Below are 16,033 nucleotides of genomic sequence, written 5' to 3' on the forward strand. Positions count from 1 at the left end.
TCTTCGAGCCCCATATTGGGTGTAGAGATTACTTAAGGAAATTTAAAAAATAAAAATAATAAAAACAAAAGAAAAGGGACTGAGCATGAAGACAGTTGCTTGTATTTGCAATGCCCCTCCCCACTTCAAGCCTTTAAAGAAACACAGTTCTCACAACAGAGCCTGTTTGAAGTAATACTGAGACACACCCTACCTATTTTCTTTACTCAGCACCATTTAATGTATTAAAGAACAGGTTTTTTTAAACTCAAAATAGGAAAACATCACAGTCTCTTAAGAGCAATACATTTGATACAGTCATAAGATTTCAAATGAAAAACATATTATTCATGCTACAGGTTTTTAATCCTCCTGGACAACACACAAAACAACACAGTACTCAATCTACATGGTTTCACAAGAGAAACACGAATTTCATTTGGACAAAGACAGGTTTAAAAAAAAAAACAACCAACATTGAACTAATCCTTACGTTCTTACATCCCCCATCCCATCCCACCCTCAAATATGTACTGCTACCAGCTCCCCAGGATTTCTTTCTTCCCACCCAACAGCTCGTAACACGGCAGACACTGAGAGGTGTGTCACTGAATGAGTGCTACAGTGCGTTTAAGAAACAAAAGCTAATCGATTTGTTGAATGTTGAAAGAGGGGCTTAAGATTAGGTGAAACAAAGTCTAGGGGAAACTGTGGAGCATTGTCTTGTTCATGCTGATTTCAGAGCACAGGAATTGTGCTCAAAGGTTAGTACAGGAACTAGAGATACCAAGAAATATCCCACTGTTTACAAAAGGAAGACCGCACTAATGTCTGAAAAGAGCTTATAATACCATGGGAAAATATTTAAGTTATAAAGTTATAACTGAGAAGGTAGAATACAAAACTGTATATTCAGTATGATTTTAACTATGTAAAACCAAACCAACCACAAGATGCCCTAAAGAGGCTAAAAGTTCAAAATGTTTAGTGGCTGTATTCAAGTAATATATCTACAGTGATCTTTTTTTTTTTTTTCCTTTTACTTTACTGTCTTTACCAAAATGTTCTCTACTGGGGGGATTTTTTTTTTTTTTAAACTATTAGTTACCAAAAAAAAATAAGACTGATAGAAGTATTGCATGTGAATTAATCAATTTAAGTCCAGCCTATAAGAAAGGATTTGTACATTTATAAAACTATAAAACATTCTTAGCTACTCCAGGAATCCATTCTGTGTTGTAAGTAATCCCAGAGATGGAGGGCTTCCTTCCTCCACCTCTCTTCCAGCCAGGTGCAAAGTCTCACCAGTTCCTGCCTGATGAAAAATGCTAAACCAGGCAGCCTCGTGAGTCCACATGAACCCAAGAGTGGCTCTCCTCAGTGGTCCCCAGCACCCAAAACCACTGGCCCCTGGTTAAAATGCTGGCAGCATTAAAAAAAAAAAAAAAAATGCTAAGCCAAACAGAAATGTAATGGATTTACAAAAAGTAACAGAAATATCCACACTTGGCAAAAACCTATTTGCAGTACAGCAGTAGCTCCTTAATACTAGAATTAAGAGGACAGCTATTTTCTCCTATCTTCAGTTCAGCTGTCAAGTTTAAAAAAAGTGATCACCACAAAGCTAATCCTGGTTTAGAAACAAATAAAAGAGCACTGCAACAACAGCGGACACAGAAAAGCACAAAATTTAGAAAGTTATAAAAAGTGCTTTCTATAAAAGTAATTCCCTTTAAAACATTTGTTTATGGTATACACCGTAAGGTCCCACCTCCCCACCCCCCAAAAAAGGGCAAAACCTCCAAACACTTTCTACCAAAGTATCCACTGGTTTGTTCATTCAACAAACAGTGACTGAAGGCTCATAATGTGTGAGGCACTGGGGTCTCAAAGAGAAGACAGACTTGTCCCTGCCTCAAGGACATGTCTGTCTTCTCCAAGTGGGAGGCTGACATGTCACCAACCACAACACAGCAATTAAAAGCAGATGCCACTGTTTTCTTACAATTTTAGAGTATGCTGCAATTCTCATTGAAGCACTTACACAAAAGTCCTTACATACAAACTTTCCTGACTTACTAGGAGGCAAAAATGCAACTACTTGATGAATACCTGAATACTTATAGAAAGGGCAGGCATTAAATTACATTTCGTGACATTTGCCCCTAAACATCACAATGCCTAGTGAAGTCAGTTAACTTTCCTTTAAGCAATGGAGGATTTTTCCCTCCGGGAATGAGACACCTTGAATCTGAGAATAAGTGACCAGTCCTAAATGTAGATCAAGACTAGTCAGTACCATCTAAGGCCGAGACTCAGGAGTGCAAATTTCATTTCAGTTTCATTTCATTTCATTTCAGTCTCCCCTTCCATCCGCTGGTTTTCAATATGCTCCTGTGTCAGCCGCTCCAGGTCTTTCCTTACATTCGGATGGTCTTCCAGATCTTCATAGAGTGATCTCACGATGTCCAGTCTCCTGTAATTCTCAGGCTTGACTAGGCTTCGGACAACCTGGAGGCACCGCTCTTTCAGAGTATACACTGTAAATGCAGAAAACCAAAACCTCAGCAGCAGACTCGGGCCTTGGGACAAGAAATGAGCAAGATGCTTTGCCAACCATAGCAATTCCATTTACTACAGAAGGACCTCACTCTGGAGGAAAAAAAATTGAGTACATGTGTTGTGGCAGAGGGGAATGTGATGGCCCTCATGGACATCTCATGGTATGCATGACCTTGTATAATAACTTCCCCTTATAAGAGGGCTGGGCTTGTGATGTGCTTTAATTAATTGAACGTGGGTGACGTGACATTGTGCCAATTCTGAACCTAAGCTTTAAGTAGCCCTGGCAACTTAAGGGCACCTGGGAGGCTCAGTCAGTTGAGCGTCACAATCCCAGAGCTGTGGGACTGTGCCCTGCATCAGACTCTGCACTGAGTGTGGAACCACTTAAGGTCCCCTCTCTCTCTCTCCCTCTCTCTCTCTCTCTCTCTCTCTCTCCCTCTCTCCCTCTTTCCCTCTCCCCTGCTCACACTCCAAAATAAAAAATTAAGAGGTGCCTGGGTGGCTCAGTCAGTTGAGTGTCCGGCTCTTGATTTCTGCTCAAGTCATGCTCTCACAGTAAATGAGATCAAGCCCCGTGTTGGGCTGTACACTGACAGCATGGAGTCTGCTTGGGATTCTCTCTCTCTCCTCTCTCTGTCCCTCCTCCGCCCCTCTCAAGATAAGTAAATAAACTTTTAAAAATATATTAATTAGATTAAATTAAAAATTGTTTAGTTTTTAAAAACTAAAAAAAAAAAGAAGCCCTGGCAACTCCTGCTTTTATGCTGTCAGGAGTCCCGAGCCACCCGGCAGGAGACACCACACAAAGAGGGTCATGCCCTGAGAAAGCATGGGAGAGAGGCTCAACCTCCTGCCAACCTCCCAGCAGAAGTCAGCCACACCAACCACCACCAGTGAGCAGAAACCCCCCTCGCTGATCTCAGCCCAGACTGTAGAATTATGAACAAATAAAAAGGTGGTTGTTATTCTGGGGTAGCTCTCACACAGCAACAGATAACCAAACAGTCTGTAACTGGATTTGAGGGACTCCAAGTCTATTTTATTTCTACTTTTGGGGGGCGCCTGGGTGGCTCAGTCAGTTAAGCAACTGACTTCGGCTCAGGTCATGACTTCCTGGGTTGTGGGTTTGAGCCCACATCAGGCTCTGTGTTGACAGCTCGGAGCCTGCAGCCTGCTTCGGATTCTGTGTCTCCCTCCCTCTGCCCCTCCTGAGCTCGCACTGTCTCTCTCTCAAAAATTAATAAACATTAAAAAATTTTTAAGATTTTATTTGTATTTTTTATTATTTTTAGTCTATTTTTTTATTTTGACAAAGGGAGAGAGAGAGAGAGAGAGAGAGAGAGAGCAAGCACACAAGCAGGAGAGGGGCAGAGAGAGAAAATTCTAAGCAGGCTCCGCACTGTCAGCGTAGAGCCCAATGCGGGGCTCGATCTCACAAACCCAGACCTTAAATCGAGAGTCAGATGCTTAACTGACTGATCCACCCAGGTACCCCTCCAATTCTATTTTAAGCTCACTGGGAAACTGACACTGTAAGGGTATCCTATAAGGCAAAATTTACTACATTTATCAATTTAACTTACCAATTTTTATACACCTACTTCCTTAAGATAGGATCTATACATACATATCAGTTTGAACCTTATGAAGCTACATGTATTTGGGTGTTTAATATTTTTTTAAAATCATCTTTACACCTAACATGGCACTTGAACTCACAACCCCGAGATCAAGAGTCGCATGTTCCACCAAATGAGGTAGCCAGGTGCCCCAGTATTTGGAGTTTTTTAACCCACTAGAACAGTTTGTTTGGGTTCAACCTAATAAAATCAATCGAGTTTTGTTTTTGTTTTTTTAATTTGCATCCAAGTTAGTTAGCATATAGTGCAACAATGATGTCAGGAGTAGATTCCTTAATACCCCTTACCCGTTTAGCCCATCCCCCCTCCCACAACCCCTCCAGTAACCCTCTGTTTGTTCTCCATATTTAAGAGTCTCTTCTGTTTCGTCCCCCTGCCTGTTTTTATATTATTTTTGCTTCCCTTCCCTTGTGTTCATCTGTTCTGTGTCTTAAAGTCCTCATATGAGTGAAGTCATGATATTTGTCTTTCTCTGACTGATTTCACTTAGCATAACACCCTCTAGTTCCATCCACATAGTTGCAAATGGCAAGAGTTCATTCTTTTTGATTGCCAAGGAACACTCCATTATATACATATACCGCATCTTCTTTATCCATTCATCCATTGATGGACATTTGGGCTCTTTCCATACTTTGGCTATTGTCGACAGTGCTGCTATAAACATGGGGGTGCATCTGCCCCCTTTGAAACAGCACACCTGTATCCCTTGGATAAATACCTAGTAGTGCAATTGCTGGGTCATAGGTCATTTTCTATTTAAAATCAAATGAGTTTTAAACAAATCGTAAACCATGATATTAACATTCAATTTGGTGTGTTTTTTTTAACCCCTGATTGGCACTGTGAGCTTGAGTGGGTTAAATAACATTAAAAGGTACAACACTAGGGATGCCCAGGCAGCTAAGTGTCCAACTCTTGATTTCCGCTCAGGTCATGATCTCATAGCGTACAGCCTGCTCAAGATCCTCTCTCTCCCTCTCCCTCTGACCTTCCTCTACTCACAGGCACACTCTCTCACACTCTCAGAAAAAAAAGAAAAAAAAAAGATACAACACTAGAAGCCATGATATCTCATTCTCTATACTTTATTCTTCTCTAAGACTCTAGGGCATAATTCTGCTCTAAGGCCAGGGAAATGAAAATGTATTCATAATTACATGAGATATTTTACTTATTTATTAAATTTTGTAAGTAATCTCTATTCCCAATGTGAGGCGTGAACTCACAACCCTGAGATCAAGAGTCACATGCTCTACCGACTGAACCAGCCAGGTACCCTGACAATCAGGTATTTTAATTCAGCTCATTTCTGACAAGCCCAAAGAGCTTCTGAGCAACCACATCTTTGTTCAATATAGAAGATACAAATAAATTAGTTCCATTTTATTTATAGTGGAGAAAAGGACACAGAAAGGTTGGATAACTTGACTAGCATCCAGCAAAAACCAATAAAGGTTTGGATCCTTCAAGTTGCTTATTCTCTACTTATTCCAACAGCCTTATCTTTTGATTTATCATTTTTAATTAAATAATTATTTATTTATTTTTAAGTAGGATCTATGGTCAATATGGGGCTTGAATTCACAATGCTGAGATCAAGAATCACATGTTTTACCCACTGAGCCCAGCCAGGCACCCCCAGCCTTATCTTTTTATAAAGTAAGATAGAACATCAGTACCTGGCAGTGTGATGTTGGCAAAAATAGGCTGTCCATCAACATTGAGAGATGGCACAAATAGTTCAGTTTGGTTAACCAGAAGTCCATCATATGTCCCTGCATCTCGGAAAAGCCAAAGGTGACCTGTTAAAACAAGAAGAGGCTGTTATGTAGCCACACACCCATTTCCTTCATCTTCCTGGATTGACCCTGAAGTCCTTGCCTCCCACGCTACTTAAATATCTTACTAAGCCCTCCCAGTAATATTACCTTACTCAGTCCTCACAACAGATCTATTTACAGATGAGCAAATAGATCTGAAAAAGCCAAGTGACTTGCTCAAGGCAACGAGGACAGTAAGGGAAAAAGAGCAGATACTTGAGGCTTCAAATACAGCACCCTTTCTGCTACCATGGTCAAAAAGCAAATACATGCATTGCGAATCACACCCAACACTGCAAACTAAAAGAACTTCACCAACTCTTTACATCTGTGCTTCTCAAGAACAAGAAGATGCAAAAAGATCATGTTCAGAAAAGGAAGCCACACAGAAAAGGGTACATTCTGTATGAATAGACCAAACTAATTTATGGTGTGAAAAATCAAAAGAATGGTTGCCTCTGAAAGGGAGGGGACTGAGTGGAAAGGGGCAGGAAGGAACTTCCGGGAGTGATGGAAATGTTTTAACCTATAGTTTGATCTAGGTGTCGTATTTGTCAAAAACGCATCAATCTCTAAGATCTGTGTGTTTTACTGTATGTAAGGTATACGTGAATTTAGAAACAAATACATCATATGCAAAAAGAGAGAGAGACAAAGACAGAGAGAGAGAGAGAGAGAGGAAGAAGGCAACCCCCCCCCCTTCCCCAGGACTAACATTCTGTTTAAGGCAGGTGGAAAGCATGTCTGAATGTGTTCCTGGGACACAAATGTACTTGAAGATTTGGTGGGAAATTTTAAGAAATGTAAACTGGTAAAAAAAAATTTTATTATAGTAAAACTTACATAAAATTGACCATTTTAACCATTTTAAGTGTACTGTTCAGTGCCATTAAGTACATTCACACAGTAAGTCATTTTTTTTTATTGTTTATTTATTTTTGAAAGGCAGAGAGACGGAGTGTGAGTGGGGGAGGGGCAGAGAGAGAGGGAGACACAGAACTTGAGGCAGGCTCCAGGCTCTGAGCTGTCAGCACAGAGCCTGATGCGGGGCTTGAACCCACGGACTGCGAGATCATGACCTGAGCTGGGAGTGGGATGCTTAACCTACTGAGCCAACCGGGCGCCCCTCATGGTAGGTAATTTTTAAAAAGTTTATATTAAGGGGCGCCTGGGTGGTCCAGTCAGTTGAGGGGCAGACTCTAGGTTTTGTTGGCTCAGGTCATGGTCTGCCCCTCTCTCTCTCCGCCCCCTTTCTCAAAATAAATAAAACTTAAAAAAAAAAAGAAAAAAAGATTCTCTAAAAAAAAATTTATGTTAACTCAAGCACAGATAAATTTTGGATGAAAAAAACAAAATTTCACACAATTTCCTAGATAAAATAGAAGACTACAGAAATGTTGATCCCTGGAAGAACTATGTTCTCCCTCCTTTAATATCAGGGGAAGTTTGGAGTAAAGGTCTGAGAAACATTACCGCGTACTCTCAAGGCAAAACGATCCATTGGAAAGCTGTCCTTAACTGAAACTTACACACCCCTTCCCTTCACTAAGCTAGGTGCCTGCTCCAAGCTCCCACGGGCCGCTGTGCTCCGTTCCTCCTGCAGCAACTGTGACACTGGCTTGTTCTCATCTGTTTATGCATGCATCTGTCTCCCCGACTGGACTGTGTTCTCCATGAAGGGCAGGGACCTAACGCGGACCTGGTCCACTGGGGACACTCGGGAGTGTGAGATTCTCTCAGAGACGTAATGAACAAACGGGCATTAGGTACGGAGCACTTTTAGGGTTAAATATACGTGTAAGGGGGAAAAGCCACCTCCGATACAAATTACTCAGTCCTATAAGAAAGAATTGGCTACCACCTAGTAGCAGCGTCAACCTGGATCTGTCACAACCTCTCTGGGGCACCAGCAGGCGTTCGCGGCGCCCCGGGACAAAGCAGGAGGCGCGGCCGGGCTGGGCCGGCCCGGGCCAGGGCGACCCCGGCTCACCTACCTCGGTAGCTATGGATGCGGCGGCCCGTGCCGGGCGGCAGCGTCGGGTACGGCTGCGGCTCGCCGTCGAAGTTGAGCCACACCGGCAGCACGACGCGCGGACTGCGGTTGCAGAAGATGACCTGAGACGGCTCGCAAGAGTTCACTGAGCGTAGCACCGGTCGCGGCTGCCCAGCCTCCATCTCCTCCTCGGCTCCCGGCTCTTCGGGGTCAGACTCTTCCGGGCCAGACTCCTCGGCGCCCGACTCCTCCCCGCCGTACTCTTCAGCGCCCACCTCCTCCGCGTCCACCTCCTCCACACCGGCCTCGGCCTCTTCCAAGTTCCCTGCCTTCCGGGGCATTACCTCCCGGAGCCTAGACAACCCGGGCCTCGCCGCCTCGGGATTTGTGGGGCCGTACGGGGTGGGGCGTGGCGCGCGTGCGTGCGCGTCCCCGCAAGCGTGCGTGCTGTTTCTGCGCGCTCTCGGTCGGTTGTGGAAGATGCTCGCAGAAATGGCCGGCTTGAGACTGTGCGCAAGCGCAGGTGGAACCTCCAGCCACAGGAACCGAGCATTCAGGAGGCAGAGGCTGACGCTGAGCCACCTCGTCCACGGTTTCTTCTGTAAAGTGGATTCTTTTTTCGCACCGATAAGTTTTTGACACAGCATTTCCTTAGCTTCATTTATTCTAAGACCTTCATGGTTTTTGCCATATTCTCCCTACCAAATGCGCTATTATTTATTTAATAATTTTCTCGTTTGTTTTGTCTCCATCTTCGGTCACAAAATTCGAATTTTGTGTAGAAGAATATAATAAAGTCAAAATGTCCGTCTCCTCCTAGTTTCCCCCAGCCACCCATAAAGACTCCGCGGAGAAAAGAAGTATTACCAGTTTTTGTGCTTCCTTTAAAAAAAAATTTTTTTTTAACATTTATTTATTTTTGAGAGAGAGGGAGACACAGGATCCGAAGCAGGCTCCAGGCTCCGAGCTGTCAGCACAGAGCCTGATGCGGGGCTCAAACCCACGAACCTTGAGGTGAGATCATGACCTGAATCTGGCGCTCAATCGACTGAGCCACCCAGGTGCCCCTTTGTGCTTCCTTTTAAAGGTATTCTGTACATATGCAAAGCAGTTGAACAAGTTTAAGAAATTTTATATTACTACTATCAGTGGAAATTCGCTCTCATTTGCCACGTAAGAGTACAGTGGGACTAAGTTAAATGAAAACAAAACAGTTAAATTTTATCTATAGTCTGTTAAAAGCTCTCAGCCTGCTCTTTCTTGGTTCGACGGGTTAGCCAAGGGTTAGATGTTAAGCACCAAGTATTAGCTGTGAAACCAACTTTGTCCTGGACGTAATCAAAAGGATTAACGGAAATTGAAAATGGGATAATATTTGATACTGCAGTCTATGTGCGATTTGAAATTCACATCCACCTGGGTTCTCATTCCAGGTGTAGCTTCAGATATGTGATGTTGGGCAGAATTCTTTAAATTCTCTGAGACCTTGCTCATTTTTAAAAAGTATGTCCCAGGGGCGCCCGGGTGGCACAGTCATGATCTCAAGGGTTCCTGAGTTTGAGCCCCACATTGGGCTATGCACTGATTGATGGTGCAGAGCCTGCTTGGGATTCTCTCTTCTCTGTGCCCCTCCCCGACTTGTGCTCACTCTCTCTCTCTCTCTAAATAAATAAATTTTATTATATATATATAGTCCCCTAACCAAGTGTTGAGGGGGAAGTGGTGTCTAGTACATAGTAAGCACTCAGAGCAATTCTCAGCAGTTAATATTATAAATTAAACACATTGTCTCAGTCCTGAAAATGTTCACAGGCTACTGGGCAAGCATACAAGACATGCTGTTAGAATATGATAATGATTGTAGAAGAGCAAGGTGTAAAGTCGTTTGCTGGACCTGAAAAATTCAGGCAAGGCTTCCCAGGAGTTTTATCTGGGATGAACTTTGAAGAATAGAGCTAAAAGTTTTCCCTTCCCATTTATCATCAGACAAATACCCACCTAGGATGTCAGATAAGGGCTCATTGGCAGACTTCCCAATCCAGTTTTCTTCTCATTGGTTTTATATCCTGCCTCTAAGTCCAGGACTCCGACAGTCCTACCACTTACTGAAAATCCATTTGGAGGCCCAAGCCAAAGAGAGACATATATTTATGCTCATAGACCAACACTATGGCCCTAACATTTAAAAGAAATGGCAGAGGGAGAATGGACAAATAAAAATGTTTTGTTTGGCTATACTCCTGGGCAGCTGTTCTCAACCAAATCTGCAAAAGCAGAAGAGGTTTTGATTTGTGATTTTAGATGTATGATGACCCATTGGAACAACTTCATTCCAGTTTCTTCAATTGCCTGACAAGAAAGACTGATGCAAAATTCTCCACAAACCATACTGGAAAATGGCAACCCTATCAAAATGAGAGGAGGCTTATTTAGAACTTGGAAATGAATAAAAATGCACGGGGCGGGGGGGGCACCTGGGTGGCTCAGTCAGTTGAGTGTTTAACTTCTGCTCAGGTTATGATCTCACAGTTCGTGGGTTTGAGCACCGTTTCAGGTTGTGTGCTGACAGCTCAGAGCCTGGAGCCTGCTTCAGATTCTGTGTCTCCCTCTCTCTCTCTGCCCCTCCCTCACTCATTTCTCTCTCTCAAAATAATAAACATTAAAAAATTTAAAAATACAGGGGGAAAAGCTATCAAATTTTATGTATAGTGTGGTGACCTTTATGCAGTTATTCCCCCACCCCCATTTTTTAGAATATAGTTTTATTACCTTTGTAATGAAAACTAAATCAGTTCCTTTTTCCCCCAGTCTTGAGATATAATTGACCCAAATCAATTCTTTTTTTTTTTTTTAATACTTTTTATTTTTAAGTAATCTCTACATCCAACATGGGGCTTGAACTCATGACCCCGAGATCGAGTTACATGGTTTTCTGCCACCCCTGGGTGGCTCAGTTAAACCTCTGACTTCAGCTCAGGCCATGATCTCGCAGTTTGTGAGTTCAAGTCCTGCAATGGGCTCTGTGCTGACAGTTCAGAGCCTGGAGCCTGCTTTGGATTCTGTCTCCCTCTCTCTCTGCCCCTCCCACGCTTGCACTCCATGTCTCTCTCCCTCTCAAAAAATAAAACATTTACATATAAATGTTTTATTTTTAAAAATTGGAAGCATGTATAAGGGTGTGCAGACGGTGGTCAGAGGAGTGTGCTGGATTAGAGGTTCATCATCTGCCTTGTTGAAAATGATGGCAAGAGTCCCATCCAAGGAGTCAGGCAAATCTACAAAGGAACACCAGAACCTTGGGTGATTTTGCCATGGAGTTTCCTTGAAAGTACATTATACAAAGTATCCTGATGGCTTCCAGCAGGAAGAGTGGCCAGCAGGGATGACCTCCAGCTATATTGAACATCAACATGGAAACATTTGTGGAGGAAAACCCCAAGGAAAGATAGGACTTCCTGTTAAATTACAATGGTTCAGAGACATCAAAATTTACAAGATTCATTCCAACATACCCTCATTTGTACTTCCAGGTTAGTAAAGTGAAACATACCAGTTTAATAATATTACAGAAATGCCTACATCCGTAAAATGAGAGCAGTTATTTAAATGCAAGGCTTAAGACTGATATTACATCATTGCAAATAATTACAAAGACTATTTAAGAGGAAGGAAAACATGTTTTAGGATATACCAAGGAAAACTAGAGGCTATATTGTTCTTACATTACACTTTCCACTATGCAAAAGCAAACATGAAGAAAGGAATAGAAGAAAATACACCTAAATATTTTAATATAACTGGTTATTTCTCTCCCCTTCTACTTTAATGTCTTTTATAAATTTTCCTTTAGAAGGATACATTCTGCCTTGTTTATATTTTGACCAATTAGAAAATACAAAGAAGTACAAATAATAAAGCAAACACTGATAATCTCACCGTACAAATTCAACAGTATGTTATCATATTTACTTTTTTATTTTTTCAACAAAACATATGATGAAGCTAAAATCCCCTTTAACATCCACTCTGGTCCCATTTCCCTCCTTCCTCCCCAGGAGCAATAACTATCTCAAGTTGGACGTGTATCTATTCAGGCTCTTTTCCCCCCTAAATTTATTTTAAATTTACATATAGAATTCACATTTTGGTGTATAGATCCAAGTTTTGACAAAACAGTCACGTAACCATTACCACAGCTAAGATATAGAGTATCTCATCACCCCCAAAAGATGCTGTGACCAACCTCTACCTGTAGGCCTAAGCCTTGACAACCACTGATCTGTCTTCTGTCCCTCGTGTTGCTTTTCCCACAATGTCATGTAATGGAATCACGCAGTTCATAGCCTTTTGAGCCTGGCTTTTTACTTGGCATAATCAATTTGAGATTCATCCATGTTGTATCAACAGCTTATTCCTTCTCATTGCCAAATGGTATTCCGCCATCCACTCACTAACTGAAGGACACTGAGTTGTTCCCAGTTTTCAGCAATCATGAACAAAGCTGCTATAAATATTTGCATACAGGTTGTTTTGTGTGTGTGTGAACGTAAGTTTTCACTTGTCCTAAGTGAGAATCATCTAGGAGTGAAATCATTGGGTCACACGGGAAGTGTGTTTTCCCGCAGTGGCTCTATCACTGCATTCTCACCAGCAACGCAGGCAGACGTGTTCCAGTTGCTCCACATCCTCGCCTGCACTTGGTATTAGTTTTTTTGTTATTTTAAAGTTTTAGCTCTTCTAATAGATCGTATAGTGGGAATTCACTAAGGTTTTAATTTGTGTTTCCCAGTGACTGGCAATGTTGAGTATCTTTTCATGAGCTTATTTGCCATCGTTTTGTCTCTGAAGCCCTTTGAACATTTATTCGATTTTTTATTGATGAATTTTGATAGTTCTTTTATCCAGGCCAATTTTTAGTGCTTCTCATACACTTATGCGTACCTATAATCTATATGCAGTATCGTATGACTATCACAGGTGTTTAAAAAAAACAAACAACTAAAACTAAAGTAACCAAATAACAGAAAAACTTGATTCTGACAAATAAAACTTTAGCCAATGCTATCTTTCCTATTTAATAAAGTTGATACTGCATTGTTCCTCTATGTTCTTTTTTTCCTGAGTTTTTAAATGAAATGTCATTTTGGTATCCTCTGGGTTGTTCGGGAAAATACCAGTGAACCATGACTACATTATACTCTCTAAGAGCAGGATCTATATGTCTGTTTCTCACCATTTTATCTCCAGTGCCTTACGCACAGGAGACATACAATGTATTTGATGCTAATAAACAACTTCTTAGGCATAGTGTTTGTCAAAGCCAAACTGAATTACTTATTGAATTAAACATTTTCCTTTTAAAAAAAGTATATTAATAAAGTGTTTCTCCTTATAATGCACTTATTGTCCATGTGAACTCTTAAAGTCACACTGGGATTATCACATTAAATGAGTTCAAATTTGGGGATAAAATAAATACTCTCAATTCAAAAATATGTTATATGAATATATATAAATTCTTTGTACTATTCTTATAACTTTTCTACAAGCCTGAAAATTGTTTCACAATAAAATTATTTGTTTAAAAACATGTTATTGTTGGGGGATGCAGATTAAGGCACAATAACAACCTCATACTTGGGTCATCTCAACAAACCCAAAGGTGCCCAAAGAGCCACAGGAAACCCTGCCCCAGAGTTTTTTGATGCAAACACTGATGCCAAAGGGTGACACTTAGCTAAACATGACAGTTGCTCTTTGTTCTGTCAGGTTATCAATGCGTTCCAAGGAGAGGCTGATAAAGGACCAGCACTGCACAGAAAACAGAAACCTGATGTGTGAGTCCTTGAATAGCTCTGCACAGAGCGGGGATAAGGAGACCTGGGTTTTAGTTTTGGCCTGGCCTGAGCAGGTAATTGGATGGGCATGTCACACAACCTGTCTGGATTTGTTTATTCATTTCTAAAATGGCAAGAGTAGACTTGATTATCCCTAAAATTCTTTCTCGTCTTAGTTCTGTGAGTTTTATTGCTAGCTAATCCTAATCTTTAGACAACTTGGTATTAAGGCTAGCTTTTCTTCAGAAAACAAACCTGAGAGCCCTAAATCACCTGATTTTCTGTTATATAATCTACTTGACAACCACACCTGCCTTCAGACAGCAGCTGTATTTTTGTACAGTTCCTAATGGCACCGACTGTCTACAAACTGCCAGAGTAACTCACATTCTCCAAAGCCAAGTTTGGACAAAGATTTTCTCACATGCAATAGTCTGAAACTGAGTACAATAGCTGGGAAGGAGCCTGGAGGTGAACAATGGCCTTTCTGTCCCACTCAGCATGGCCTACAATAACAAATACTGTTTATAAACATGCCTTCAGCTTTATGAAATAAAGGTGGAAAATTCAAAGTACTAAGTAACAAGAGCAACATAACAGAACTTCGTACGTCTCTAATGCCAAAAACATCAGTTCCCTATTTCTTCCTGCTTCTGAAATCTAAGTCAAGCTTAGTTTTTCAAGAGATTGAAAACTTTTATTATCAAGAGATGTGTAAGCCTCATAGCTCACTGGCTCAAACCCCCTACTTTTTAGTTTTTCGATAAATATGCAAATTAAACCAAATTGCAGGGCAGAAATTATTTCCAAGTATGAGACAATGAAGAGGTTCTCTTGAAGGTTCCTATGGATGGTGGAGAGATTTGTCATAGATAGCTCATTTCCCACTCACATTAGAAAACAGGAAAGTCCTTCAGAATTATCTTTCTTCAGAAATCATTAAGATGTCATAAGGAAAGGAGGAGAGGCACCATGCGGGTAACTTCCCTATGTCAAACCTCAGAAGAAAATGAACTCAATCTAGTTTTTCATTATGATGAGGTGACTGAGAACAACTGGAATTTAGCAAATCTGAGCATATTTTATCCTTCTGAAACTCTATCTTCTTACAGTTCAAATCAAAAGAACTACCCTATCAACCTCTTAGTTTTGTTATAAGCACTGAACATTAGTGTTTAAAAGAAAGACCAGAATGATTTAATAAATGCAGATTAAAATGTAAAATAGAACTTTATCATCCTCAGTAAGGATAAAATATTAGTATTTTGGAACTGTTACTGCTTAAGTTGAAGAAGCTGACACCCTGGAGACAAAAATAAATGGTTGTTTAACCTAACAATACGGACTGCAATGACCTGTTAGCAAAGACTCATATGACATGAGAGTAAATTCCAGTTTCTGGAGTCTGACCAGATAAGGTCTTTCAGAAGGGGGATACAGCTGCTTCTTTTGGCTCAACCCAAAATAGCTGGAGGAAGCACTAGAGTGGATTAAATTCCTTAGGCAAGGCTTCCAGAACATACAGCATAAAATCAAACCTTCAGAGAAAGGAAGCGGTTAGGAGCAAAACTACGCAACGCAGACATAAATGCAAACGGTATTTGCCAGACACAGCAAGGACAGCCTGTGAAGCCTTCTTAACAAAAGAAAAGATGGAAGCATGTAAGGCTAACACAGGTTTGTAGTGTCTCGTGTGAGGACAGTGAAAGGGCACTGGCCTGGGAATGAGAAAATAAATTTTAGATTTCATATACCACAGTCAGAATCAAAGAACGGTTAGAACAGTCTGAGTCAGGTAGGTCCAGGTTCAAATCCCAGTTCCTTCCCTTACTTCGTATGGCTTTGGACAAGTTTTAGCCTCTCAAAACTAGTTCGTCACCTATTACACGGAGATAAGAATGCCTACTTCTTCAAGTCTGAGGATTAAATGAAATAAAGTACAAAAAGCAATAAGCACATCTAGCACATGTAATAATAAATTATAGACAACACAAGCTACATATCCTTCAGCAAACCAGGGCCTCATTTTATAAAGGGAGTGGTAACACAGAAAAGCACTCTCACACCTTGAAGTGCCAGAGGTGATGAAGGGGTTACTACCAGCAGGAGGCTGTGTTCTGTGTTCCCTTGTTTCCCACATCAAATATTACTAGTTGTTCTCCTTACAACCAGCAAGTTACCATTAGCAACATGGCA

General features: G+C 41.2%; 1 protein-coding gene across 1 annotated transcript in view; it reads right to left on the reverse strand.

The window, feature by feature from the left end:
* Nucleotides 1-8,585, reverse strand: part of LOC112857889 (interleukin-1 receptor-associated kinase-like 2) — an 80,095-nt gene extending 71,510 nt beyond the window's left edge. The window contains exons 1-2 of the mRNA XM_086697450.1: nt 8,002-8,585; nt 5,867-5,989 (exon numbers count right to left, since the gene is read on the reverse strand). Of these exons, the coding sequence (XP_086553576.1) occupies nt 5,867-5,989; nt 8,002-8,341 (463 nt within the window). The 5' untranslated portion in view covers nt 8,342-8,585. The remainder of the gene's footprint in view (nt 1-5,866; nt 5,990-8,001) is intronic.
* Nucleotides 8,586-16,033: the final 7,448 nt, after the last annotated feature.

Source organism: Puma concolor, chromosome A2 (assembly GCF_028749965.1).
Source record: "Puma concolor isolate L17-30 chromosome A2, mPumCon1.1.hap2, whole genome shotgun sequence".
Taxonomy (NCBI): Eukaryota; Metazoa; Chordata; class Mammalia; order Carnivora; family Felidae; genus Puma; species Puma concolor.